The sequence below is a fragment of the Pristiophorus japonicus genome, chromosome 7 (genome assembly GCF_044704955.1).
Source record: "Pristiophorus japonicus isolate sPriJap1 chromosome 7, sPriJap1.hap1, whole genome shotgun sequence".
NCBI lineage: Eukaryota > Metazoa > Chordata > Chondrichthyes > Pristiophoridae > Pristiophorus > Pristiophorus japonicus.
Window position 1 is genome coordinate 191,765,044 of NC_091983.1, and position 26,774 is coordinate 191,791,817.

At 43.2% G+C, this 26,774-nt stretch overlaps 1 protein-coding gene across 6 annotated transcripts in view; it reads left to right on the top strand.

The window, feature by feature from the left end:
• The window catches only part of sobpa (sine oculis binding protein homolog (Drosophila) a), a 426,066-nt gene that overhangs the window by 251,965 nt on the left and 147,327 nt on the right, over window positions 1-26,774 (top strand). For all 6 annotated transcript variants that reach the window (XM_070885635.1, XM_070885634.1, XM_070885638.1 and 3 more), the window contains exons 4-5: window positions 12,845-12,996; window positions 24,078-24,143. In XM_070885635.1, the coding sequence (XP_070741736.1) occupies window positions 12,845-12,996; window positions 24,078-24,143 (218 nt within the window). The remainder of the gene's footprint in view (window positions 1-12,844; window positions 12,997-24,077; window positions 24,144-26,774) is intronic.

Genomic DNA, 26,774 nt, shown 5'->3' on the forward strand with positions numbered 1-26,774 from the left:
TGCACCTATTTTCTATGTTTCTATTGAAGGTTGGCATGCAGGTACAGCAGGCGGTTAAGAAAGCAAATGGCATGTTGGCCTTCATAGCGAGGGGATTTGAGTACAGGGGCAGGGAGGTGTTACTACAGTTGTACAGGGCCTTGGTGAGGCTACACCTGGAGTATTGTGTATAGTTTTGGTCTCCTAACTTGAGGAAGGACATTCTTGCTATTGAGGGAGTGCAGCGAAGGTTCACCAGACTGATTCCCGGGATGGCAGGAGTGACATATCAAGAAAGACTGGATCAACTGGGCTTGTATTCACTGGAGTTCAGAAGAATGAGAGGGGATCTCATAGAAACATTTAAAATTCTGACAGGTTTAGACAGGTTAGATGCAGGAAGAATGTTCCCGATGTTGGGGAAGTCCAGAACCAGGGGTCACAGTCTAAGGATAAGGGGAAAGCCATTTAGGACCGAGATGAGGAGAAACTTCTTCACCCAGAGAGTGGTGAACCTGTGGAATTCTCTACCACAGAAAGTTGTTGAGGCCAAATATATTGAAAAAGGAGTTAGATGTAGTCCTTACTACTAGGGGGATCAAGGGGTATGGCGAGAAAGGAATGGGGTACTGAAGTTGCATGTTCAGCCATGAACTCATTGAATGGCGGTGCAGGCTCGAAGGGCCGAATGGCCTACTCCTGCACCTATTTTCTATGTAGCACACCAACCATTCAGCTCTATATAATGAGTCGTTTTTCTAACTCTGTGAATCAAATTAAAGAATCCTTTACCCCTCATCCACTCCTTCCTCATTGTACTAACTTGCAGCGCACTGTCGGACAGAAAAATATTCCATGTTTTCTTTTTGTTCATCTCTTTTTTTCCAAAGCAGCTCAGTATAAGTGATAAACAGGCAGACACAGTAGTTTAAAGTAAACACAGAAAATGCTGTAAATACACAGCAGGTCCCCTCTGCATTTAAAAAGAGAAAATAAAGTTTAGTGTTTCAGGCAAAAGAAATAACTTGTATTTATAGTACCTTTCATGACCTCAGGATGTGTCAAAGCACTTTACAGCCAATGAATTACTGTTGTAACGTAGGAAGCGCGGAGCCAATTTGCGCGTAGCATGGTCTCATAAACAGCAATGTGATAATGACCAGATAATCTGTTTTAGTGATGTTGATTGAGGGATAAATATTGGCCAGGACACCAGGGAGAACTCCCCTGTTCCTATTCAAATACTGCCATGGGATCTTTTACGTCCACCATGGGGCCTCATCTTAATGCCTCATTTGGAAGACGCCACCTCCGACAGTGCAGCGCTCCCTCAGTACTGCCCCTCCGACAGTGCAGCGCTCCCTCAGTACTGCCCCTCCGACAGTGCAGCGCTCCCTCAGTACTGCCCCTCCCACAGTGCAGCGCTCCCTCAGTACTGCCCCTCCGACAGTGCAGCACTCCCTCAGTACTGCACTGAAGTGCCAACTGCATTTTGTGCTCAAGTCTCTTGAACCCACAACTCTCTGACTCAGAGTGCTACCCACTGAGCAAGCAGCAGCAAAGGGCCACACCCAAAATGTAAACCTGTCTTTTCTCTTTTCAGGCGGGGATGCATTTTCTATTTTTATTTCTGTTTTCTAGTATTCCAATTGCTTTTTTTCCGCACCTTAGGGTGAGCTGTGGTGTTCCTTTCGTATTGGGTCAAAGAACTTGGCTGATCTGAGGTTTTGTTTGTTTAATACACCCAGAGGTGGTAGATAAAGAAATCTAGCAGTAGAATTGGAAAAAACAGCAAGGATAGCTTGAACTTATAAGACCATTTTATTTTTAGTTAAAAACTGTATCCACTTAGGGTCAAAATTGCAATTTTTATTTTTAATAGGCCTGTGGTCTGTGAACTGGTGAGGGAATATATTTGTTATACAGTACTTCTACTGTGGCAGAGTCCGTGCTGCTTAATTGTAACCACCTGGGTAAGACAAATGAATTGCTGTTAAGCAGCTGTTTGACTAAAAGAAGGGATTGTTTTTGAATAGAGCTATTTTACATACATTGGGCTCAGCCATTACCGACATGATTGCACTATTCGTGGGCTTTGCTGATTAGCCGTTTCTTCTTACAGTAGGTGGGAATTATGAGAAATGGGAGCAATTACATTAGTTAGCCAAAGTATTTTAATGGGAATTAGAACAATGGATTTGGGATAAAATGTTTTATTTGCCTCCAGCTTTTCCTAACCTGTATTTTTAAAAGATTCTTAATTTGCACAAATGGCAGTTTATTTTTGTGTGTGTTTGTAGTGATGAATTTTGTATGCTTGCGGCTGTGTGTATTTGTGTGTGCGTGTGTTTGTATTTGTGTGTGTCTGTGTATTTGTATGTGTGTGTTTGTATTTGTGTATGTTTGTTTGTGTTTGTATTTGTATGTGTATGTGTGTGTGTGTGTGTGTGCGCGCGTGTCTCTGAATGAATGCTTTTTTATATATATATATATATATATACAGAATGGTGGAGGCTGCAGCCTGGCTAACTTGATGTGCAATGAAGCTGCTGAACAAAAATGTCCCTAAATGCCGAGTGCCAGGAGCATGGTTGGAGATGAAAAGGTGCATGTGATTGTGGTCAGCTGCCAAGTTTTCATTGCAGCTTCAGTAAGGAGGATGCTTAGGGGTTTAGGATTACAGAGTGGAATTCAGCAATGGTTAGCTATGCGTTGGTTAGAAGAGCCAAAGAAGATGGTATTACTGTAATCTGGATCGTTAACAGAGCCACATGGAGCACTGTAAGCAACAGATCAGAAACAGGGCAGAATCAGATGCCAGCACTCTGCCCTGTACGGAGAACTGAAACATTGAAACCTGTTTCACTCCAGATCTTCTATGCCAGTGTTATAGGGGAGCAGTGACGGCTTTGATAACCAGTTTGGACTATTGATGTACTCACAGTCACCAGCGGCAATTTCCAGAGCCAACCTGAGTGGATGGGATCAGCACTTTTGCACTTAAAAATCACAGCCGACAGCATGCGATCATCTCTTGCCACTGACTGTAGACAGAAATATAAACAGGGCACAGTCCAAGTACAGCATCTAAATAACGTCAGAGTTTTACGATCAAGGAGTCAGACTTGCAGCAGTGTTGGCATTCAGGCCTAACTACCAGATTTGTGCCACACACATAGTGTAGAGCTGTGGTCCATAAATGTACCAGTGGAGAAATCACAGCACACACATTACTGACCTCCATATTTTATAAGCTTCTCTTGCATTCCATAACTGGGTTCAGGAAAGTGACACCCAGCAACCACCTTCCCCACTTTTACATTTCCACTCGGGTACCGAGCTGAGACAGTTGCTCTTCAGACCCTTGGAAAAAGTGAGTCTAACTGGGACATTATACTCTCAAATGCAAATTAAGTCATATTAGTCCCGCAATAAATTCCCTGTGTTTCTTGGTGCTCTTCCTGCACAACTTGTTTTGGATGAGCCATTAAACTGTCTGCCCTCTCAAGTGGATGTAAAAGATCCTACGGCACTATTCGAAGAAGAGCAGGTGAGTTATCCCCAGTGACTTGCCCAAAATTTATCCCTCAACCAACATCACTTAAACAGATTATACAGTCATTATCTCATTGCTGTTTGTGTGACCTTGCTGTGCGCAAGTTGGCTGCCTCTGTTCTAGTGATGTTGGTTGAGGGACAAACACTGGCCAGGACACCAGTGAGAACACCCCTGCTTTTCTTTGAAATAGTGGCATGAGGTCTTTTACTTCCACCTGAGAGAGCAGACTGGGCCTCAGCTTAATGTCTCAACAACAACTTGTATTTATATAGTGCCTTTACTGTAGTAAAACCTTCCAAGCCGCTTCACAGGAGTATTACAAAACAAAAAAATTGACACCGAGCCACATGAGGAGAAATTAGGGCAGATGAGCAAATGCTTGCTCAAAGAGGTAGGTTTTAAGGAGTGTCTTAAAGAAGGAAAGAGAGGTGGGGCCGAGGCAACAGAAGGCGAGGCAACTAATGGTTGAGTGATTATAATCAGGGATGCTCAAGAAGGCAGAATTAGAGGAGCGCAGATATCTTGGAAAGTGGGGTGGGGAGATAGGGAGGAACGAGGCCATGGAGGGATTTGAAAACAAGGATGAGAATTTTGAAATTGAGGTGTTGCTTAACCGGAAGCCAATGTAGGTCAGCGAGCACAGAGGTGATGGGCGAATGGGACTTGGTGCGAGTTAGGACATGGGCAGCCGAGTTTTGGATGACCTCAGGTTTATGTAGGGTAGAATGTGGGAAGCAAGCCAGGAGTGCATTGGAATTATCAAGTCCAGAGGCAACAAAGGCAGGGATGAGGGTTTCAGCAGCGGATGAGCTGAGGCAAGGGGTGTAGACGGGCAATGTTACGGAGATGAAAGTAGGTAGTCTTCGTTATGCTGTGAATATGTGGTCGAAAGCTCATTTCAGGGTCAAATATGACACCCAAGGTTGCGAACAGTCTGGTTCGGCCTCAGCACTGCACTGGAATGTTAGCCTAGATTTTGTGCTCAAGTCTCTGGAGAGGGATTTGAACCCACAACCTTCTGACTCAGAGGTGAGAGTGCTACCCACTGAGCCACGGCTGACAGTAATGCAAGTGAATGCATGATACCCTGGCAGCAGCTGCAATGGCTTTATTTTAGGTCAGTCCACTTTGACAGTACTAATTCAGGGAGAAGGCGGACTGGATGGATGGTTGCTAGGGGACTGGAGGTAGCACTTAGAGCACTGGCTTTAACATCTATCAGGAATCCTCAAATAAAGGCCGAAAAAAAAGAGTGAGGCTAATGCCTCCGCCCAAGTTCTGGTGGAACGTACAATTGACGTAAGAACATAAGAAATAGGAACACGAGTAGATCATGGCTGATCTGATCATGGACTCAGCTCCACTACCCCACCCACTCCCCATAACCCCTTATCCCCTTATCGTTTAAGAAATTGTCTATTTCTGTCTTAAATTTATTCAATGTCCCAGCTTCCACAGCTCTCTAAGGCAGCGAATTCCACAGATTTACAACCCTCTGAGAGAAGAAATTTCTCCTTAGCTCTGTTTTAAATGGGCGGCCCCTTATTCTAAGATCATGCCCTCTAGTTCTCGTCTCCCCTATCAGTGGAAACATCCTCTCTGCATCCACCTTGTCAAGCCCCCTTATAATCTTATACGTTTCGATAAGATCACCTCTCATTCTTCTGAATTCCAATGAGTAGAGGCCCAACCTACTCAACCTTTCCTCATAAGTCAACCCCCTCAACCCCAGAATCAACCTAGTGAACCTTCTCTGAACTGCCTCCAAAGCAAGTATATTCTTTTGTAAATATGGAAACCAAAACTGCACGCAGTATTCCAGGTGTGGCCTCACCAATATTTTATATAGCTGTAGCAAGACTTTCCTGCTTTTATACTCCATCCCCTTTGCAATAAAGGCCAAGATACCATTGGCCTTCCTGATCACTTGCTGTACCTGCATACTATCCTTTTGTGTTTCATACACAAGTACCCCCAGGTCCCACTGTACTGCAGCACTTTGCAATCTTTTGCCATTTAAATAATAACTTGCTCTTTGATTTTTTTCTGCTAAATTGCATGACCTCACACTTTCCAACATTATACTCCATCTGCCAAATTTTTGTCCACTCACTTAGCCTGTCTATGTCCTTTTGCAGATTTTTTGTGTCCTCCTCACACATTGCTTTTCCTCCCATCTTTGTATTGTCAGCAAACTTGGCTACATTACACTCGGTCACTTCTTCCAAGTCGTTAATATAGATTGAAAATAGTTGGGGTCCCTGATCCCTGAGGCACCCCACTAGTTACTGGTTACCAACCAGAGAATGAACCATTTATCCCGACTCTCTGTTTTCTGTTAGTTAGCCAATCCTCTATCCATGCTAATATATTACCCGCAACCCCGTGAACTTTTACCTTGTGCAGTAACCTTTTATGTGGCATCTTGTCAAATGCCTTCTGGAAGTCCAAATACACCACATCCCTGGTTCCCCTTTATCCACCCTGTTTGTTACGTCCTCGAAGAACTCCAGCAAATTTGTCAAACATGACTTCCCCTTCATAAATCCATGCTGATTCTGCCTGACCGAATTTTGCTTTTCCAAATGTCCTGCTACTGCTTCTTTAATAATGGACTCCAACATTTTCCCAACCACAGATGTTAAGCTAACTAGTCCATAGTTTCCTGCTTTTTGTCTGCCTCCTTTTTTAAATGGGTGCGTTACATTTGCAGTTTTCCAACCTGCTGGGACCTCCCCAGAATCCAGGGAATTTTGGTAAATTACAACCAATGCATCCACAATCCCTGCCGCTACTTCTCTTAAGACCCTAGGATGCAAGCCATCAGGTCAAGGGGATTTATCTGCCTTTAGTCCCATTATCTTACTGAGTACCACTTCCTTAGTGATTGTGATTGTGTTCCTCCCCCCCCAAAAGCCACTTGGCTATCCGCTGTTTGAATATTGTTAGTGTCCTCTACCGTAAAGACTGATACAAAATACTTGTTCAGAGTTTCTGCCATCTCCATGTTCCCCATTACTAATTACAAGCACGTTGAAGCAGAGATTGCACTTCCTGGACAGATGAGGTGGGATAGTGCTCTTCAGCACTCAGGTGGTGTCCAAACTAATCAGTTCCTGCTGTATCCTGTATAAGTGTGCTATACTGAGTAGCAAAACTCTTAGTCAGATGTCAGAAGGTCGGCCTGCAATCTTAGCAGAGGAGGAGAAGGTAGGCGAGTTTGATGTGTGACCGGAAAACTAAAGCGTTGATCATTGGATGGCAGGACTTTCATTTAAATGCTGCACACATGGCCTGGGATTAACAGTCCTGAGGTCCCCTTGGTAATATTCTGGCCCTATTAATGACATGCTCTACCTTTACATAGAAACATAGAAAATAGGTGCAGGAGTAGGCCATTCAGCCCTTCGAGCCCGCACCACCATTCAATACTGCCATCCCTGCCTGTCTCCGACCACCTGTCATATTTCTGTGTCATCATAGGCGGTCCCTCGAACGAGAATGACTTGCTTCCACGAGTTCATGGGTGTTTCAATGAAGGACCCGATGTTCCAGTCCTGAACTCCAATTGAGAGGGTGGAAGATGCCTGTGCGTGAATTTTTTTTTTTAACGTGTGGCGACCGTTGCACACCAGTCACCACACACGCTCCGCAGAGCTAGGTCTTGGTCCAGTGGCAAGGGTTAACCAAGACGACTGGAGACCTGCTCTCCTGCACGGACCTAGCGCGCACACATATCGCAGTGTGAGCTGGCCCGTGCTGACCCTGGGCCCTCGCCTCTTCTGGGCCCCTTACCCTCATCTGTCGCACCTCCACCACAATCTCTCGCCGCTCATGCGCCCCGACCTTCCCACTCCTCTGTACCTGGGCCCTGCGATGTTCCGGCCCATGCTCCAAAACGGCAACCAGGATTTTGATGACATCACCCAGTCGCCCATCTCAAAATCCTTGGAGTAGCTCGTGCTGGAGGTTGAAGTGGTACGTCGCTCCAGCTCTTTTATAGCCCGACCTGCGGAGCTGTTCCCTCGCAGGTCGGTGGGGGGGCCACGAATGTGTATTTCTGTGTACATCATCATCATCATAGGCAGTCCCTCGAATTGAGGATGGCTTGCTTCCACGCCAAAAAGGGATGAGTTCACAGGTGTTTCAATAAAGGACCTAATATTCCAGATCCCGAACTACATCTTAGAGGGTGGAAGATGCCTGTGGGTGGATTTTTTTAACGTGTGTTGGCCGTTGCACACCAGCCACCACACGGGCTTGACAGAGCTAGGTCTTGGTCCAGTGGCAAGGATTAACTAAGACGACTGGAGACTAGCTCTGCTGCATGGACCTAGTGCGCGCACACATCGCAGTGTAAGCTGGCCCGTGCTGCCCCTGGGCCCTCGCCTCTTCTGGGCCCCGATCACGTGGCTCCATGATCAGTCGATGTCCATTCTCAAATTAAATCTGCACCATAATCCAAAGAAAATTAATATTCATCTACTCAGATACTGTGGCCTCTGTATTAACCACCCACCCCCCGACAGCCCCCTCGGCGAGTGGGAGAGGACCGGAGCAATGTTCTCGCTGTTTGAAGGTCCCACGCGCCACTCACTGGCTTTTATGTGGAAGAGACCGCGCATGCGTGAAGATTTGAATGGGCCGCCCAGATAGTAAACGGAACTTTGCACGAAAAAAGAATTAGAGGGAACATTGGTCTGGGGTTAAAGTGTTAACTATGGGAACACGACCCCGACGCACTCGCTGCCATTTTTACGGAGGCGGATATCGGGGTGTCCGAGTGTCCCGTCATGGAGTGGTGGAACATTTAATTAACATTTAAATCGGGCTCCCACAGTGCAATTGGGAGCCGATTTAAAATTTGCTGTTGCTGCTTGGGATTCCCAGGGGTCGGGAAACTCTGCAGTGAAAGGGAGGCGGGAGCTGCCGCTCCACAAGGTAAGTGCCTGTTTCAGCAGAAGTACTTTCCCCGCCCCCACCAGGCAGACTTGGGGCTCGCCCAACCCCGATCGTGGGCCTTTCCCCAACCCCGCTCTCGGGCCTCTCCCCACACAGAGGCCTCCATCTCTTTTCCCCCCGCCCACCCACCCCGTCCCGATCTGGGATTCTCCCCACTCGCGATCTCGGGCCTCTCCCCAATCGCGATCTCGGGCCTCTTCCCACTCGCGATCTCGGGCCTCTCCCCACTCGCGATCTCGGGCCTCTCCCCACTCGCGATCTCGGGCCTCTCCCCACTCGCGATCTCGGGCCTCTCCCCACTCGCGATCTCGGGCCTCTTCCCCACTCGCGATCTCGGGCCTCTCCCCACTCGCGATCTCGGGCCTCTCCCCACTCGCGATCTCGGGCCTCTCCCCACTCGCGATCTCGGGCCTCTTCCCCACTCGCGATCTCGGGCCTCTCCCCACTCGCGATCTCGGGCCTCTCCCCACTCGCGACCTCGGGCCTCTCCCCACTCGCGATCTCGGGCCTCTCCCCACTCGCGACCTCAGGCCTCTCTATGCTCCGGATCGAGTTCCTCTCCCAATTGCAAGGGACCGTCCCCAGGGGCTGCAGTCTGCCACTGGTATTCCTCCCGCCCGGTGGCCGAGCTGTCCTTTTAGTCAGCAGCCGGTCAGGGAACAGAGCTAAAAATTGTTAATGAGATCCTGCTGTTCTCTGCGATCTCAGCTTTGCCGGGTTCTTTGGCTGTGCTCAGCCTCACCCACACCCTGCCCCTAAATATCAGGGTCCATATTGCTGCTTTAATGTCTGGTTCCACCGTTGCTTTCCCTCAGTGAGAATGTAGCATGCTGGCAGCTTGTTGTTCCTCAATGCTGAGAGAAGTGGATAATTTGAATGCAAGCAGATTATTTACATTGGACAGAGAGTGGAGAACTTGCAACTGAGTATAAAATTAACAAGCCTCAAGCAAGACTGGAAATGAAACTAAGTTCTTTTTTCTCAAATTGCAGCTCACATGTGGAATTGCATTCAAGCTGAAACAATTAATGTTAATTTGATGATGAACTGAACCATTATCTGTTCAAAGATTGAACAGGAATTGAGTGTGATTCAGGCGAGAATGATAATCATATATTCCATGGAATCGAATGGTTTGTGTGCTGCAGGAATTGTGGACAAGTCACCTATGCAATGTGAAAGTTTCATTAACATTCTGTGCTTTTGTTTAATTACAATTGAGTGTGGGCAGAAAGTTCATGCAGTTTTATCTTGTCGTTTATCTGGGTCTGGTTACCTCCTTTTGGAGATTAAGTTGGCTAAATGGAGTCCCCATTGTGGCAAATTTTATATAATTGTGGAGGAAAACTACATTACTCATTCACATTCTCTCTATGTGCTTATGTCTTTGTGTATGCTTGTCTATGTAAACTTCTGTGTGTACTTCTTTCTGTGTTTGTCTTTGTACATGTGTGTGTGTTTCTATATTTTGCAAGTCTATGTACGTTGCTTTATTTTCATGGGTTTGTATTTCTATGCTTAGTGTGTGCGTCTGTTTGTAGACTGTCTATGTTTGCTTGTGTATGTGTTTGTATATATTTGCTTGTCTAAGTGTATTAGTGTGCAGGTGTCTGTGTATGTAAGCTTGTCGACATACATTTTCCTGTACACACACATGTTTTCTTTTCTAGTTTTATGCCTTGTCATCAGTGCTGCTCAGCACCTGCAGGTCACCAATTAACTTCCTTAAATCGCCCTTCAGAGAAAGGCCCTTGCTCACAGGAGGCACTCCTTCCAGCAGCTCAGGCAGGAGCTGGCCAAGCTCACCCATTGAGAATATTCACAGTGGAGGACCAGAATTTAGGCATTTGCCTTCTGATTTAGAGTCTGCTGCTAGATTGTCAGGTCACTCAAATTAACTTCTGCTGTTTTCTGTCGCTTCTGACCACGTTATAGTAACTCTGTCACTTGAGGAAGGTAAATCGACCGTGTGAAGTTCTGAACATCATGTCACATCGTAAGGAAACATACTAAAGCTGATTCTGATATCCGGTGATCCCAGCAGGTGCATCTCAGCAAATGTTGGGCATGCAGCTCACTATTTTAGCACAATTAAAATTAATGGACGGAAAAATGCCTGGCCCTGGCAATCTCCCTGAAATACGCTCCCAGCAAGTGCTTCTCCCTGCTGGGTATGCCTAATTGCAAAATCCCCTTACTGGCTTCAATCTTTTACAGCAGCTTCATATGGCTGCAACTTTATTGACTGAATCATTAACCTTTCCAATAAAGACTGATGCATTGATCACCCACACGGAGGGAATAGGATGCAAAGGGAGTGATGAGAGTGCGCGCAGTGTTGGATGGAGACTCGTGATGTGTCAACAACCATGTGTTTCAGATTTAAACACACACCAATATACTTTCATCTTTAACAACCCACACAGAATCCAAGCCTTTCTATTTCAGTCTTGGGGGTGAGAGACAGGATGAAGTTAGCTCAATATGGGTATGACATTATAAAAATATTTCCTTGTAAGTATGTAATTAAAATAATTTATCGACTGCTATTCCACATTGATCGTTAATTAAACTTCTTGTTAGGGATGTGAATTAGTTAGTGGGTTCACTCTTTGATGTGATACTTTGTCCCCTGTAGTGAATTAAAAACGTGAGCACTGAATACTCACCTTCGCGTGACATACCAGTCTTTATTATTGTTCAATAGAAACAATGCTTTCTAATACGTTGCTTTGCTACATCATTCAGGATTACATTTTCATATATAGATCTTGGAGGAGAAAGTGGGAAAGAGAAACATACAACCTTTACTAATAGCTTCCGACAGTACAGCAAATATCCGTTTTGATGTTTTGATCATACCAGTTGTCTGCTATTAATTCTCTCTCACTCTCCCAACCCCTCCCACGTGGAATGTGACCTTTGTACCTATAGTTGTTACTAGGTCAAGTTTAACGCCTTACTCTCTGGAAGAAACAAAAGGGTTGGGGTGGGGGGGGTGGGGGGGGGGGGGGTGCGGGGGGCAGTTGGTGGAAGGGAGGAAATGTCTAGTCATGATACTCCGACCATCATGGTGTGGGGCAGGCTTGATGGACCAGCTGATCTTTTCCTGCCTATCAATTTCATATGTTTGTATATTGCTTCACAAATAACTCTGTCACATTTGGTGAAATGACATAGTGCAATATTTTATAGAAAGAAGTAGTATTTATGTAGCACCTTTCTTGACTTCAGGATACCCCAAAGCCCTTTATAGCCAATGAAGTACGTTTGAAATGTAGTCACTGTTACAATGTAGGAAACACAGCAGCCAATTTGCGCACAGCAAGCTCCCACAAACAGCAATGAGAAAATGACCAGATAATCTATTTTAGTGATGTTGGTTGAGAATAAATGTTGGGCAGGACACCAGAAGAAACTCACCTGCTCTTCTTCGAATAGTGCCATGGGATCCTTTTTGTCCACCTGAGAGGGCTGACATGGCATTGGTTTAACATTGCATCCGAAAGGCAGCAACTCCGACAGTGCAGCATTCCCTTAGTAATGAATGTCTCAGTGAAACCTAGATTATGTGCTCAAGTGCATAAATATGTTTTGTATGAAATTCCTTCATCTGCTATTTTACTCCAAGCCCACATAAAATAAATGGATCAATGCCTTTGGTAAAATAATAGTCGACAGAATTTCATATTAATGTGTTGAAACATTCGTATGCGAATGTTGCTCAGCATGACTTCTCCCAATTGAATTTTTAACTCGGATAATTTGTCAGCATATAGTCGACTCAAAGTGCAGCATTAAATTTCATCCTATGGGAATATTATACACAGGAATGATTTGGTAATTAATTTTCCCTACACTGTAGATTTAAGAAGCATAGGTACAACCAATCAGAAGATTGTGCCATTATGCTTTAAGGTGAAGTTTGCGAATGTTGATTGGGTGGAACATATTGTGAAATTCTGCTTCTCTCCATCCTCACTGGAGTGTAAAATAAAAACACAAAATGCTGGAAATACTCAACAGGTCAGGCAGCATCTGTGGAGAGAGAAACAGAGTTAAAGTTTCAGGTCGATGACCTTTTGTCATCTCACCTCACTGTGTTTGGGACGCTGAATTGGAGCCAAACAGTTCAGTACTTCTCTAACTTCCAGAATAACTGGGCCCTAAAAAGTTGAATGGGATCTCAATGCTTACATCAAAATTGCTTTTTAAATATATATATACCAATTCTGAATGGCTGCAAAGTGCTTCTGTACCAATAGAGTCAACTGCATTGGGCTAGTCTTGAGTCACATCGATGATTTTTCTCATGAGACTTTGCGTGATTTTTTTTGTGTTTCAGATGATGAGATGATAAATGTGCAGATAGTTTGTGCTTGGTGCCAGAAGCTGGGAATTAAGCGTTACTCCCTCAGCATGGGAAGTGAGGTGAAAAGTTTCTGCAGCGAAAAGTGCTTTGCAGCTTGCAGACGGGCTTATTTCAAGCGCAATAAGGTAAGAGACCAACAAATCTGAGCAGAGAGATTCGAGCAACAATTCGTGTTCACATCACGTTTCTCAATCAGCCCATTGCTCAATACAGACCTATTTTTAATAAGAGGAATGGAAAATGCATTAATCGTAACCTTAATTAATGCTTTGAGAACTGCAAATGTAATTCTGCACTAGATTTTAACATTTTATATGTTTTGTTTTGATTTCCACTTTTTTGCTTGCTCTCCCCCCCCCCCCCCCGCCCCACCAGTGATGCTGCTGGCTTGCCGCAAAGCACTCTCCTCCAGTCTTGAAGGATTTGAATGGTGCGAGCTGGTGTGGAAAGGCTAAGGTGGGCGGCGTTGACTTTTACCCATCCTCTGCATTCGCCAACACCTTGCTCCTCCCCTCCAGTAAAGCTTGTCTCGAGGAGGGAGAAAAAGCGCCTGGCTGTGAGGAAGGCAAGCCCTGGGATCCCAACCCCTTGGCCATGCACTCAGCAGGCATGCACCAGAGTAGCTGAGCTAGCAAGCTGCCCAGTGTTCCACTTCTTCAGTTCAACGAGTGCTGTGAATGACGGAATGTTTTATGGTGCCATACATTGCTATCATTTTGCTGTCTCTAGGATTGGATTTTGACAGATAATCATGCTTGCAGATATTTATAACAAAGAAAACATGGATTTATTTTGGGGGCAGCTGTAAAGGATACTCAGTACTCAAAGGAGTTAAATGTCGATTCATGAATTCGCACTTCAGAGTCTGATGAGCACCAGAGCAGCAGTCTTGTGTTCATCATCGTCAGGGTCTGTCCAAGCTACCCTGCTCATCGAGCTGCTAGTTTCAAGAAATGAAATGATTTGTCTTGGTTCTAGAAAAGTCTGAGGAAATAATGAGGTGTTTCTTGATGTCATCTTCGTGTGAGATTTAACTTATAAATAGAGGGGAAAATGTGCGGTTTATTTTACAAGATTGATGGACAACGGAGGCAGTGCTTTAAGTAGGGTTATTGATATTAGGTTTTTATTTAGCTCATGAGGATTTCCAGAAAGCAATAGAATGCATCAACCTCACAGTAAATGCCGTATTACTGCAATTCCACAAAAAAATTGAAATGGCAATAAGTATAAATTCATTAGAAATTCTCACAGGTTAATCATGATTTCTCCTCTCCCTCGCTATTGCTTGGGAGATAGTAGCAGTGAAAACAGCTTAAATTGACTTCTCCATGACCATCAATGAGCCTCTGTTTGATACAGTAACCAGACTGGCAGACCTAAGATGCCCAGTTCTGCAGAAAGAAAACTGAACACAATCAGGATTTTGTTTTTAAGCATCAGATCGCTCTGGTAGTGAATTACACCTATTAAACGTTACACTCTAAATGTTGATTTAGGTGGGAATGCAGCTTCAAGGTTTATTGTGGCTGTAGATAATGGAAAAATGTTAGACACTCTGTGTATCAACAAGAAAAGAGGAGGGCTTTTTAAACAGTCTGCTGGCTCAGCCAACACCTTGCTGAAGGGTATTTGTCTTGATTTGTGATAGTGCTATAACTGTGGTTCTTTGCCCACAGACATATTTTTCAGTGCCTGTAATGGAGGTGTGAATCTTTCGGTCTGGGGCTTGTTGACAGTTCACTGCTGAATTGGAAAAAATAATCTGCTATTTTCTTTTATGATGACACAACGTTATCATGGAAATGTTTTATCTTCTTCAGTGCATGCGGCCCTGTATCCTGCTATTTTCATGGCTTGTGTATTGTTTCAAAGAATGTGGAAGTTGTCATTGTGAAAAGAATGAGGCGACCTGTTCTAGTTTTAGCTGCTGAGAATTCTTCTTGTGGTGAGCTGACACCATTGTGAATGGGAGCTATCAGTGAAGTAGAGTATAGTGCTTTTTAAGAGTCTTGTAAGTAGTGACACAGTTAGTACACATCTGTTTATTTCTTCTCATTAGTGTATCACAGCACTTAGCACAATCTGACTCTGAAAATTATTACTTTTAAGAAGACTACGTGACAGAAAAAATGTTTATTTCTCTGAAATGCAAAAGTCATTCAGCATTTATTGGGTTAAATCATTCCATAATGATTCAGTAAATAATGTCCGACTGACTTAGGGGTAAATTAGGACCACATCCGAACAGCTAAATGACTTCCACAACTCCAATAGGTTGTGGAAACAGGACTCAACAACGCTTAGCTTTGGCTTAGTTCTGTTAAGCCACCCAACTTTGTTTAAGTTGGATTTTTAAGATTCTAATTTGCACTCCTCTTTGGTTTTTTTTGAAACATTGTTTGATTGCATATTTTACAAAGATATTTACCACAGTAGGCACTAGGGAAGATCTGGGAAAGGTCCCTCCTCTCCAGCACCGTGCAAAGCTCATGTCTGATTCCTGTATGTTTAAACTGAATGACGATATTCACATTCTAACAGAGGAGCCAAGGTCTGAGAGCAGGCCAGGCTGTGTGGGCTGTGCAGCCAGAGCTGCTGCTCGTTTACATAGCATCCATAGCAATGACGTACTTTAAAAAAAAAAATGACATGGCTAGCGGTTTTTCTGCTTCTCCCACTGTTGTTAGTTTGACAAGTTGTGAGCTTTCATTGGGATGATTGTCTGAGTTGAGGGCTATGAGGAAATGGGCAGGTGCAATGGGACTAATAGCTAACACAGGCACGATGGGCCAAATGGCCTCCTTCTGTGCTGTATCATTCTATGATTCTATAAGTTCAAGTGTTAAGCCCCCACTGATCAGCTCAGAAATGTCATTTTTCTCTGTTCAAGGGTTTTCTGTCTGGGCTTTACATTAAGTAAAGCATATTGAACTTGGTATCAAGAAGCAACTAGCATTAAATAGGAACATCAGTGCATCTGCTACAATTATTTTAAAATGCAGTAAAATGCCCCAATGCAGCTTCTTGCAACCTGCAAACCTAGGGGCTGAAATGTATAGATTTTAACAGCTGGTCAGCATACAAACCATGGGTACTTGCAGTACATTGGATGTTATGGCAGTAATAGCACTGTCCGATATATTAATTAGTGCAGAAGGGAATTAGATAGTTGCTTGAAAAGGAAGAAATGCTAAAGGGTGTGGGGAAATAGCAGGAAAGTGTGATTAGACGGTGCATGAGTCAAATAACTTCCTATGATTCTTTGCTGCATTACAACCTCTGTTTCCATGTTTGCTTACACCTCTTCCCCTCCCCCCTCCCCCTCCTCACTCCCCCCCCCCCCTCCTCCCTCCATGCAGATACAAGTAAAGCAGCCCCACTACAAATAATACAGCTTTTTAAATATACAGTTCTGAAACAATACTACAGTGGATTTTTGTGTCATTGAATGTTCCCACTGGCAATATTAGTCAGTGGAGCAAAATGGATCAGGGACCGTTGATGTCAGTGGGAAGTAAGAGGATAAATACAAAGAAAGAGAAAAGCATCTGCGAATGGTTTGTTTTCACTGTGAGTTGTAACGCTCAGTCTTGTTTAAATGGAGAATAATCAAAACATTCTTCTCCAAGTCCGTGTAAGCATCAACACTGAACGTAGTTGTGGCATTTAACAAACAAAGCCTGGGATCAAGTTACTGAGAATATTGAAGCTGCTAAATTTGTGTTGACTGATGCGAATTTTGTGGTCAATTTGTTTAATGCTGACATTGGCAGAAAAGAAAATGAGATGAAGTGGCCTTTAGCCCTCCCGGAGGATGGGTGGTGGATGTTTTAAGATTTTGAAGACTCCCCTTGTAGTCGGGGTCTTAAGCTTCCTCACTTTGCCGTCCTGTAGGTAGCCATAAGTAACGGGGACAGGTGCAGCCTGGGTGCTGCTGTCGCTGTTTGGAGCACAGCTGTGGTAATGTATGTACAACCTCCGAACTACATTTAACACAATTGCCCATTAGTGTTAAGGAAGCAGTTACCACAGAAACCCAGCAGAGGCCAATTAGTCACATGATTTTAATTAATTAAAATAACTCTAGCATCTGCTGTCTTGTCTTATTTTTCGACAAGTTTAAAAAATAAATCCCCACTAGACTGGCATGCACTGCCATTTAATTCTTATGGAAATGCTGGGACACGTTTTGGTTTCGATAAGCTAGAGTGATCACTGCTAGCTTCTCTCCCCGTGCTATTATTTCCCCATCACTCAGCAGGCTCGGCCTCTCTCTTGTCCTCCCTCTCCCGCTCTCCCTCTCTCCCTCTCTCCCCCCATCACACCTACAGTCAGTTAGTTTATTTGTACTTGAGAACAGTATTTTCCCGGCAGGCCAGGTTTCAGGTTCTTTCTCATTCAAGGCCTAGCAGACATTCTCCACAGCCTACTGACTAAAATCTGAATCTCTTCATCTTCTGCCCATGCAGAATATGCCAGGGGAATCTTAACCAATATCCCACTTACTACTGGATGAATAGTCTCAGGCTGCACGTATATCAAGCTCACTGTGGAAGTGCAGTGCTATTACAACTAGACTTGGGTGTTTTGTCAGCTAAAATATAATTTTTTTTTAAATGATTTAGAAATTATGGAAAAGGAAAACATATCAGCCAATGTTCACCTCACTAAATCTGTTAGAAGTTAAGTATCCACACCAGCACTTTTTCAGCTGATTGAACAGTCTCCTGGAATTCAATAGACAGGAGTTATACGAATTTACCGGTGCATTGGTGCATTGACGGAAGTTGAAACGTCAAACCGTAATACATGGGCACAAGTGTGTATTTCACACAGACACTTCTACTGTTGGTGGCAAATGAACAAAATGCAGCAAATGGAATGAAGATTGAACCCTGCCTGACCATGTCAGTTTTCAGTCTCTTGTCTTCGATAACTTATCCAATACAGACCTAGGGGTAGCAAAATCAGAAACCTGTTCTAGTACACGGAGGAAATATCCCCCACCCCTGTACCCCAACCCATATCCTTCATTGGCCGAAATTGCTTGGATTTTAAAAAGAAACTGCTGAAATCATAATTGCTTAACTTATTCCATTCAGTTGCTTGGTCTTCCCATGATTTTCAAGTTTGTGTGTGTGTGTTGCTGATTGCTTTGTGACCGAAAGCAGCCTTCAACTACAGAACTTTAAACTGCGTTCCTTTGAAAAGGCTTTTCATGAATTGAAAAAGAAATGAGACAAGACCATTTCACAACTTTCAGGACAGTTTTTTAAAAAACTGTAATGAACCAACAGAGTAAATTCCTTACAGCTTCAGTTCCTGGTGTAGCCTGTAGTTTAATATAGTGCCTAAATTTTTGTGATTTTTGAGTCGGAGAGCTATGTGCTCCCTTCGTCCCCAAAGGGTTAACAATGCATGATAAACCCATTTTTAACCCTGATGTTTTGCTACATCAGAATGAGCAAGGCTTTAGTATAGTATAGCCCATTTAGTGAAGGAAGAGTTATGGTATCGTTTTCCCAGTTTAATCTTCCATATGGATTAATGCGGTGTCTTTTAATTGGATATTGACTGCTTGGCGCTGTGATGCAAATAACATGAGCTTTCAGAAGAGGTTTTAGTCCAAAGTAATGTTGATATGGAGAGTCCATAAAACCAATGAACGGGAAAACCTCAGCCACCTACTCAAATATTTGTCCGATTAGACTAGAGTCGGTTGATGTTACCATCCACATGTTCCAAATAATAAATAGTTTCCTTGGAAATGGGTCTTCTGCTGAAAGCTTAAATCTGTGAATAGCTTTTTTTTAAAACAAAACTTTATTTAAAAAAAAAATACAATGGAGTGTTTGGAGGTGAGTTGATGTTCTTAAAACAAGATAATGTTCAAATCATTCATCACTCTTGAACAACTAACGGGTCCAGGGAAATATTGCTCTTTCCTGGCCTGATGAGGTTCTTGAGCTTTAAGGTCACACACTGGGATGCTGAAATACACCCAAATATTATAGTAATAAGGCTACTCACATGTCAGGTAGTAACTTTCAACACAATTTTAAATAAAAATAAAGAAGCATTTTATTTTTGCTTTCACCAAATCAATATGGATGAGGAAGGCTGTTTATCTCATCTTAGTTCATCCATCCAGAAACACTCTACAGTCCCTCACATTGTTGTGTCCAATTGTTTCTTAAGTGATTCTTGTGTGTTTGCCTATACTGCTTTGCCTGGAAAGTACATTCCATTTATTGATTACTCTCTGTGTAAAGACAGACTTCCTGACATCAGTCCTAAATTGGCCTTTTACAAGTTTGGAACTGTTTGGCTCCATTTTCACAATTTAGTTTAAAGTAATTTAATGGATCCAACTTTTCCACAAGTTTAATATTGCATACACCTTAGTAATATTGTCTCACCATCACTCCTTTCTGAGGTTGTACAGCCCAAGTTTCTCAAGTCTTTCCTCATTCCTCAGTCCTCATACTGGGGATCAACCTTGTAACTCTTCTCTGAGCTGCCTCTAATGTTTCATTGTCTTCACTTTGTGTCATTGGCCAGAACTTTGGGCATGATACTCAAGGTGTGGTCTGATCAGAGCACTGTACAGTTTGAGCATGACTATATTTCCCTACCTTTCTGACTCCCAGTGTTACTTTAACTTTATCTAGTCTTCATTTTAACCTTTCTTTATTGTTTTAAAAACTTTTAAATCCTATTCGCGTCTTCTCTCCATTTGGAGGTGGGACCAACTTGCAGAAAAAAGTTGGGATTTAATCAGCTAGAAAAAGTTCTCAAGGCAAGTTTAACCAATCAAAAGCCAGAGGATTTTGAATATTGACATAACCATGTCAAAACGGGGCAGGCTACTGATGGACGGATAAACTCACCAGCTGCCAGAGAACCTGATCCTGACTGAACAAGTAAACTTGCAGCCTGCTAAGAGTTAATCCTGCTTGAAAACAGGGTGTTAGTCTGTCTTCTATCAGTTTTAATTATGAACACCTGTAGTTCCTGCAAAGCGAAATCAGAAATTAAAGACTGATAGCTTGCCGTACTGTTTTGTTTTAACTGTTAACGAATTCTCTTGGTTGAAATGTTGTACTTCTACAGATGACTGCATCTTCTCTGCGAATTTTAACCCTTTGAGTACTGAGTATCCTTTGCAGCTTACAAAATCCAATTAGCTTTTGTGTTTCACAGCATCTTACCCCCCCCCAAAAAAAATTCTGTAAATTTCTAATGCCGTGAATTGGAAAATGTTCGCAACTGTAGAATGTTTATTTACTCCAAGGTAAACCAAGACATTGCAATCTTGAGTTTTTTTCCTCTTACTTGTTTACGTTGGTGCAGAAATGCTACTGCAGTCCTCAAAGAGTTAAAGAGAAGGTCCCTGTTTCCAGTCCTACCTGTAGGTATTGACTTAGAACTCCAGCAACAGAGATCTTACAATGAGAGTTTAAACTATTTTGTTGGATTGTAACTTAAAATGAGAGCCTTGCAGTGTTGGTTACAGAATTTTTAGATTGCCCATTACATTCAAGTTAGCTCAGCAGATCAGTAAAATAGTTTAAAGTGAGCTAAATTTCCCTCCATATTACATCGTTAAATTCAGGTCAAGGTGCTGCAGGACTGTGGTTCACAACTGTCGAAAATCAACTGCTAAAGAAAATCAGGAAAATGTCTACTGTTTAAAAGCACTCAAGTCTCCTGGCAAATTTCCATCTATTATTTTTCATGTTGAAAATGTGCAGTATCCCATTCAGTATAAATCTTAGTGTTTTAATTTTTAAAAAGGAGACAAAATAAAAATAGTTCAAGCAGCATTGATGACTTCTTTAGTTTGATTGACTTCCTACACTAGACCGTTGGCGGCTGATATGATGTCATGCTATAATTGCTGATCATTTTAAAACCCAACCTGCTTAAACCAACACTAAGGGACTGCAATTCACCTGAGAGGCATTAGAGAACTAGATATGCCTCTTAGTTTGTTATTTGTTCCACTCATGTTCATTCTATTATTTTGTTTGAAAGGAGATGATTGCAACATTAATTCTGTCTTTTGTCCCTCTGCCCATTCTCTCTGCCCTCTGCTTCCCCAGTCTGTGCTGACCACTTCTTTGCTGCCCCCTCTCTACTATCCACCTCGCCTCTCCTTGTCCCTCTCGGTCCATCTTTTTCTGTCTGTGTGTATCTTTATTTCTGTCTGTGTGTGTCTCTCTCTCTTCATATGTCTGTCTGTCTCTCTGTCCCACCTCGTTCTTCCTTTCTCCATCTTTCTGTGTGTGTGTGTGTGTGAGAGACTCTCTTTGTAAGTCTGTCTGTCTCTTTTTCTCCCTCTCTCTCCCTCTCACTCTATCCCCCTCCCCTCTCCATCTTTCTCCCTGTCTGTCTCGCACCAAGTCCCGCTCAACCATCACCCCTGTGCTCGCTGACCTACATTGGCTTACCTCGATTTCAAAATTCTCATCCTTATTTTCAAATCCCTCCATGGCCTCGCCCCTCCATATCGCTGTAATCTCTTCCAGCCCCACAATCCCCCCCGAGATATTTGTGCTCCTCTAATTCTGTCCTCTTATGCATTCCTGATTATAATCGCTCAACCATTGGTGGCCGTGCCTTCTGTTGCCTGTGCCCCAAGCTCTGGAACTCCCTGCCTAAACCTCTCCGCCTCTCTACCTCTCTTTCCTCCTTCAAGTCGCACCTTAAAACCTACCTTTTTGACCAAGCTTTATTCACCTGTGCTAATTTCTACTTATGCAGCTCGGTATCAAATTTTTATCTCATAATATTCCTGTGAAGCGCCTTGGGACGTTTCACTACGTTAAAGGTGCTATATAAATACAAGTTGTTGTTGTTCTGTGTATGTCTTTCTCTCTTTCTATGTCTGTCTGTCTTTCTTTTTCTCACCCTCCCTCTCCCTTGCTCTCTCACTACCTACCCCCTTCTCTGCCACCAGAGTAACCTGAAACAGGAGGATCTCTAGGGAAAGCTGGAGTGAGAGCATCAGTTGAGACTGAGGTTGGATCTCTGCAGCTTCTGCTGACCAACCTCCAGCACTGTGACATTTATATGTTTTAGATCCCCAGTGCCCTAAAACCTACACCATACAGCCTCTAAAATAAAGGTGTTACCTTGGACGGAAAGCCTTTTCTGGAGTACATTCAGAACCAGTCATTTTACTATTTGTGATTCAAACATTCTAATCCATCCTGACCTTCTCATTTCCAGTCAGCCTGCTGATTATCATTTGATAGACTTTTAACATGATGTTCTCACACAACAACACCGCACTGGTACTCTCCATCAGCACAGAGCACAAAAACATTTAAAACCAAATCACACTACCCCGCCCCGTGAACTTTATGTTGCATATCTCGAGGCCTGAGTCATTATTGTTTTAAAACGCCTGTAATCTCATTTTGAGACTCAGATGATGAACTTTATAATGTTAGTATTCAGACCCACAGATGTGATTACAGCCTTATAATTTGCCTCCAGGTATTGTCCATATCAAATAGCACAGGTCTGCAGTGATCAAGGCATCGCCCACCCATCTGTTCGAATTGGAATCCCGTTAACTGATGCGGTTAAAACGGGAATATTTCCTTAAGGTATATTTAGTAGTACCTGGGATTAAAATGTGCACACGGTATTTTGCATGCTTCGGTCCCAGGCCCTCGGTTGTGCCAAATTAGGTCTCAGCTGTTACAATCTGTCTCTGCCCCTCTCCCCTCACCGGTGCTGGTAACTTCACTGAACAGTGAGTTTCACAGTGACAGTGCTCTCCTTTCCCTGCTGTGAACAAAGTTATCAGCTGGCCTCACAATCATGACTGAAAAGGACACTTGGTTACTGTGCTGACTGGTGACCTCCGCCCCATTGCGGAGGCTGGGTTAAAGGCAGGGCACCGGTATTTTCTACTCGGTCATGAGTAGAATGAAGGTACCTGTGAACTTGGGGAACACGGCTGCAGTTTGTAACCATGCACACTGCATAAACTTAGTTACTAATTTCACAATACCTTTTTTTTTGTCACCAGACTCGTGCAATACGCACATATCGTGGGTAGAAATAATTCCCCCTGAAATTAAGCCGATTTGCAAATTTCAAGCACTGGTACCACATGGTTTTTTACCGGTTTTCCATCAAATCACTGAATGGACTCCCTCGTGGTAATGGAATGAAGCAGGAAAATGACCTGGAAGGCACATCGTACCCCCAAGAATATAACCGTCAGAATTCCTGTAAATGAGAGGTCAAGCCTGTCCCACTCTAACCACTTGAAGGGAGCACTGTGAGGTGGGAAGTTGGAGAGATCAAAATTAATTAATAATAGATTTTTAAAAAATATATCTCTATCTCTATCGAGAGAGAGAGTGAATAGCAGGCACTGTTGTACTATTTCTCCGATTATTTCCATACTGAGAGGAGGAGGCCGAAAGTGCTTTTAACCCCTTGATTCCCAAATCCTAATCACTACTTCCAAGGAGGCAACTCTGTCAGGTGGGCAGCAAATGGACTAGTTTTTGTCCGAGGCAGGTTTTTAAATTTAAAAACAAGTTTTGAATAGGCAAAAAAGGGTTAAAAGTGAGGGTAATATGAACAGTCAAACCACAGTCCTTGCATTTGCTCCCATACGTAACAAAATTAGAATTAACTTCAGTGGAGTGCAGTCAGATCCCATTTTGGGGAAAACCTTCGGCCATGAAACCAGATTCCCCATTGAGATAACACTGCAAAAACTTACATTAAATCACTAGGAAAAGATCTCATGAGATATCAGCATCTTTCTAACACCTACAGTTGCCTTAGTTGTAGTGGACAAAAGCAATTTTCTAAACCCGTGTAGATCGAGAGGCACAGGCTTTACCGCGAGTAATTTGTGCGAGGAAATGCCTAATTACAGCAACAACAAAAAACCTTCAGTATTAAATTGGACAAGAATTTGAATGCCAGTTTTCACAGAGAAGAAATAAATTGGTGTAAGTATTACTTCCCTGTGTTTATGGATAGAAAGAATCTCCAGCTTTCACCCATTGAATATATCCATTACTCAGCTGAACACATGCTCCAAGTCAGGGCACTCTGCTGTTTTCTTCATATTTAACAGTTACACGTGAATATTGTATTTGTGAACGTTTGATAAAGTCTCTGTATTTTTACCTTGTATTTATATCATTTCATGTGATGCGGCCAGAGTATGCCATTCACTGCGGAAGGTTGGCCGTTTGAAAGTAGTCCTGGGTCCCATCGTGTTCAACAGGTGATATTCAATGATCACTTTCATAATATAGAAATAGTGTTAAGTATTTAAAAATGTGACTGAGCATGTGTTAACCTAGTCATTAATGTGAAAAAAACTTGTGCAGGATATGTTTAAAATGAGGCCATAGTGGCCTCTGCCTACACTGAAATAGCTTTGATTTTCTGTGAAAATGGTTAACTCCAGCCTGAGGGACGACAAATGCACCGCATTCTTTTGAGCTGAGCTTAACATGACCAGGAAAATCCCAGGCCTGATCCCTGGCCTGTATTGAGTTAGCTGCATTCAGCTGAGCTAGAGTTGGGCTCGGCTGAGGTTAAAGTCAGCCAGGATCTCAATGCTGATCGCTGTCCAGTGATCCCCTTACAGTAAGAGGTGACTGCCAGGTGAGGATAGGATCAGCCTTGACTGTGATGCCCCCAACATTCATTGTCTCGACTGGCACCCAACGGCTGGCGCTTGTGGAATCCAGTTCGCAATGAAATGTCACTTTCAGGAGAGGAAGGGAATAAAGGAAAGGTAATTTAGAAAGACAAATATGGTCACTTCCTACTTGAGCATTCAGTAGATTTAATAGTTGCAAAGTACAGTCTGTGAAATGAATTGGGTGAATTCAGACTGAATTGGCCCTTTTTAATGGGACTTCTAAATCAGTTACTTTTGGTGTCTTCACCCTCCTTCATTTTGCCCTTCCCTCTTCTTGACACTCGGTGTTACAACTGACATAAGGCAGGTAGTTAACGAGTGCAATCCTGTGCCAATGACCTTGGGCGATATCTACTGTTCATTTCTTCTATCTCTCACACACAACTCGATTGATGCCAAGAACTCAATATTTTATTTGCATTCATATTGATTTCTGAATACTTTCAGGTACTTCATGGTATTTGTTAAGTTTTTTTTGGTGAACCTTTCATGAATATGCCAGAGATTGTCATTCCTGCTGCATGTAGTGTTATCAGTCGGAAACTCCATTTCTGACTGTGAGACCCTCTGAAAAGGAGTTTGTCCAACATTATTACTTGTGTGTCCTTATTCACTGACTGAAATAGGAACAACCGAACCCACACATCACTGATTTTAGAGAGCTCTTGGTCAAACTGCTAGATGGCGAGTCTTGCCACAGTGGGACATTTCATCTGTGGGAGTGGGGCGGGGGGAGAGAACTGGTGTTGGTTGTCACAAATGTACATTTAAGCTACCTTCCCTCCGCCTCTGGCTTCCAGTTGACTGGTCATGGAGTAACACTGATGGCTGACAGTGGTTATAGAGAAATCTGAAACCCAGACCAGATAACTGGTCAAAGTAGCAAGGGAAAAGAAAAAAATAACTATTTAAAAAAATAATTTCTTACTGTTATTGCCTTATTATTTATTCAATCTTAAGGACAAAATAATTGTTTGAAAATGTCTATCAGTGGAAATACCGTGCTTGTTTTTTCCCCCAGCCTACTGATGCTACTTGAAATCTAAATTCTGACTCCCTCCATCCCCCCGCCTTTTTCTGCGACATTCTGGCTTATTTAGTGCAGATGAAATTGGTGGCAGAGGGCCAGAAAGTAGTCATATTTATGGACTGCAAAATGGAATGAGTATAATTATATGCACGCCATATGTGAATGAGGCAGCTAACCAGTGATCTTCCGGATGATGAGAGGGACTCAACAGGGATTAGGTGAAATGATTATAGGAACAAGTGCAAATGTCAGCTAAGTGAACATGCTAATGAGCGTGTCACTGGTGAGTCGCCCCTCATGCGACTCCCATCTTCTGGTCTTCACCCAAAATTAGCATGCAAGGGCGCGGGGTAAGAAATTGAGATTTCTTTTTAAATCCGATTTTTAGTGCAATATTACTGGTAATGGATTATGCTCTGTGACTCCTTAAACCCTTTACTGTAATTATATTTAAAGATGTTCCTGTCCACAGCTGTAGCATCGGCAATGTGATGCTACACCCACAACAGATTTAAATATACATGTTTTTTTTAAAAATTATCCTTTGAGACTTGCAAACCCACCCAGCAGCTGTTCAGGGCATCAATGCAGATTAACCGTTTGCACTCTGAAAGACCTTTCTGCATTCAAAGTGCCCTCTTTTGTTTTGGTGATTTGAGGCTAATCTCTCTCTAGTTTCTCCAGTTGTTCCAGAGGGTTGAGGAGGTGATCTTCTCAAAGGATTTTGCGAATGTTGCTTGGAGCAGCTGCTGAGATGGGCACATGAGCGTTCTGGGCAGGACTCTTCTTTCATTATCCTCATCTCATCCAACCATGGCTGATACACAATGCGTGCTTATTGTGGACTCTACCTATTATATAGGATTGTCCCATGAGGATAGATTGAGTAGACTAGGCCTATATTCTCTAGAGTTTAGAACAATGAGAGGTGATCTCATTGAAACATACAAAATTCTTTCAAGGCTTGACCGGGTCGATGCAGGGAGGATGGTTCCCCCTGGCTGGGGCGTCTAGAACCAGGGGTCACAGTCTCCGAATAAGGAGTTGATCATTTAGGACTGAGATGAGGAGAAATTACTTCACTCAGAGGGTGCTAAAACTTTGGAATTCTCTACCCCAGAGCTATGGATGTTCAGTCGTTGAGTATATTCAGGACCGAGATTGATAGAGTTTTG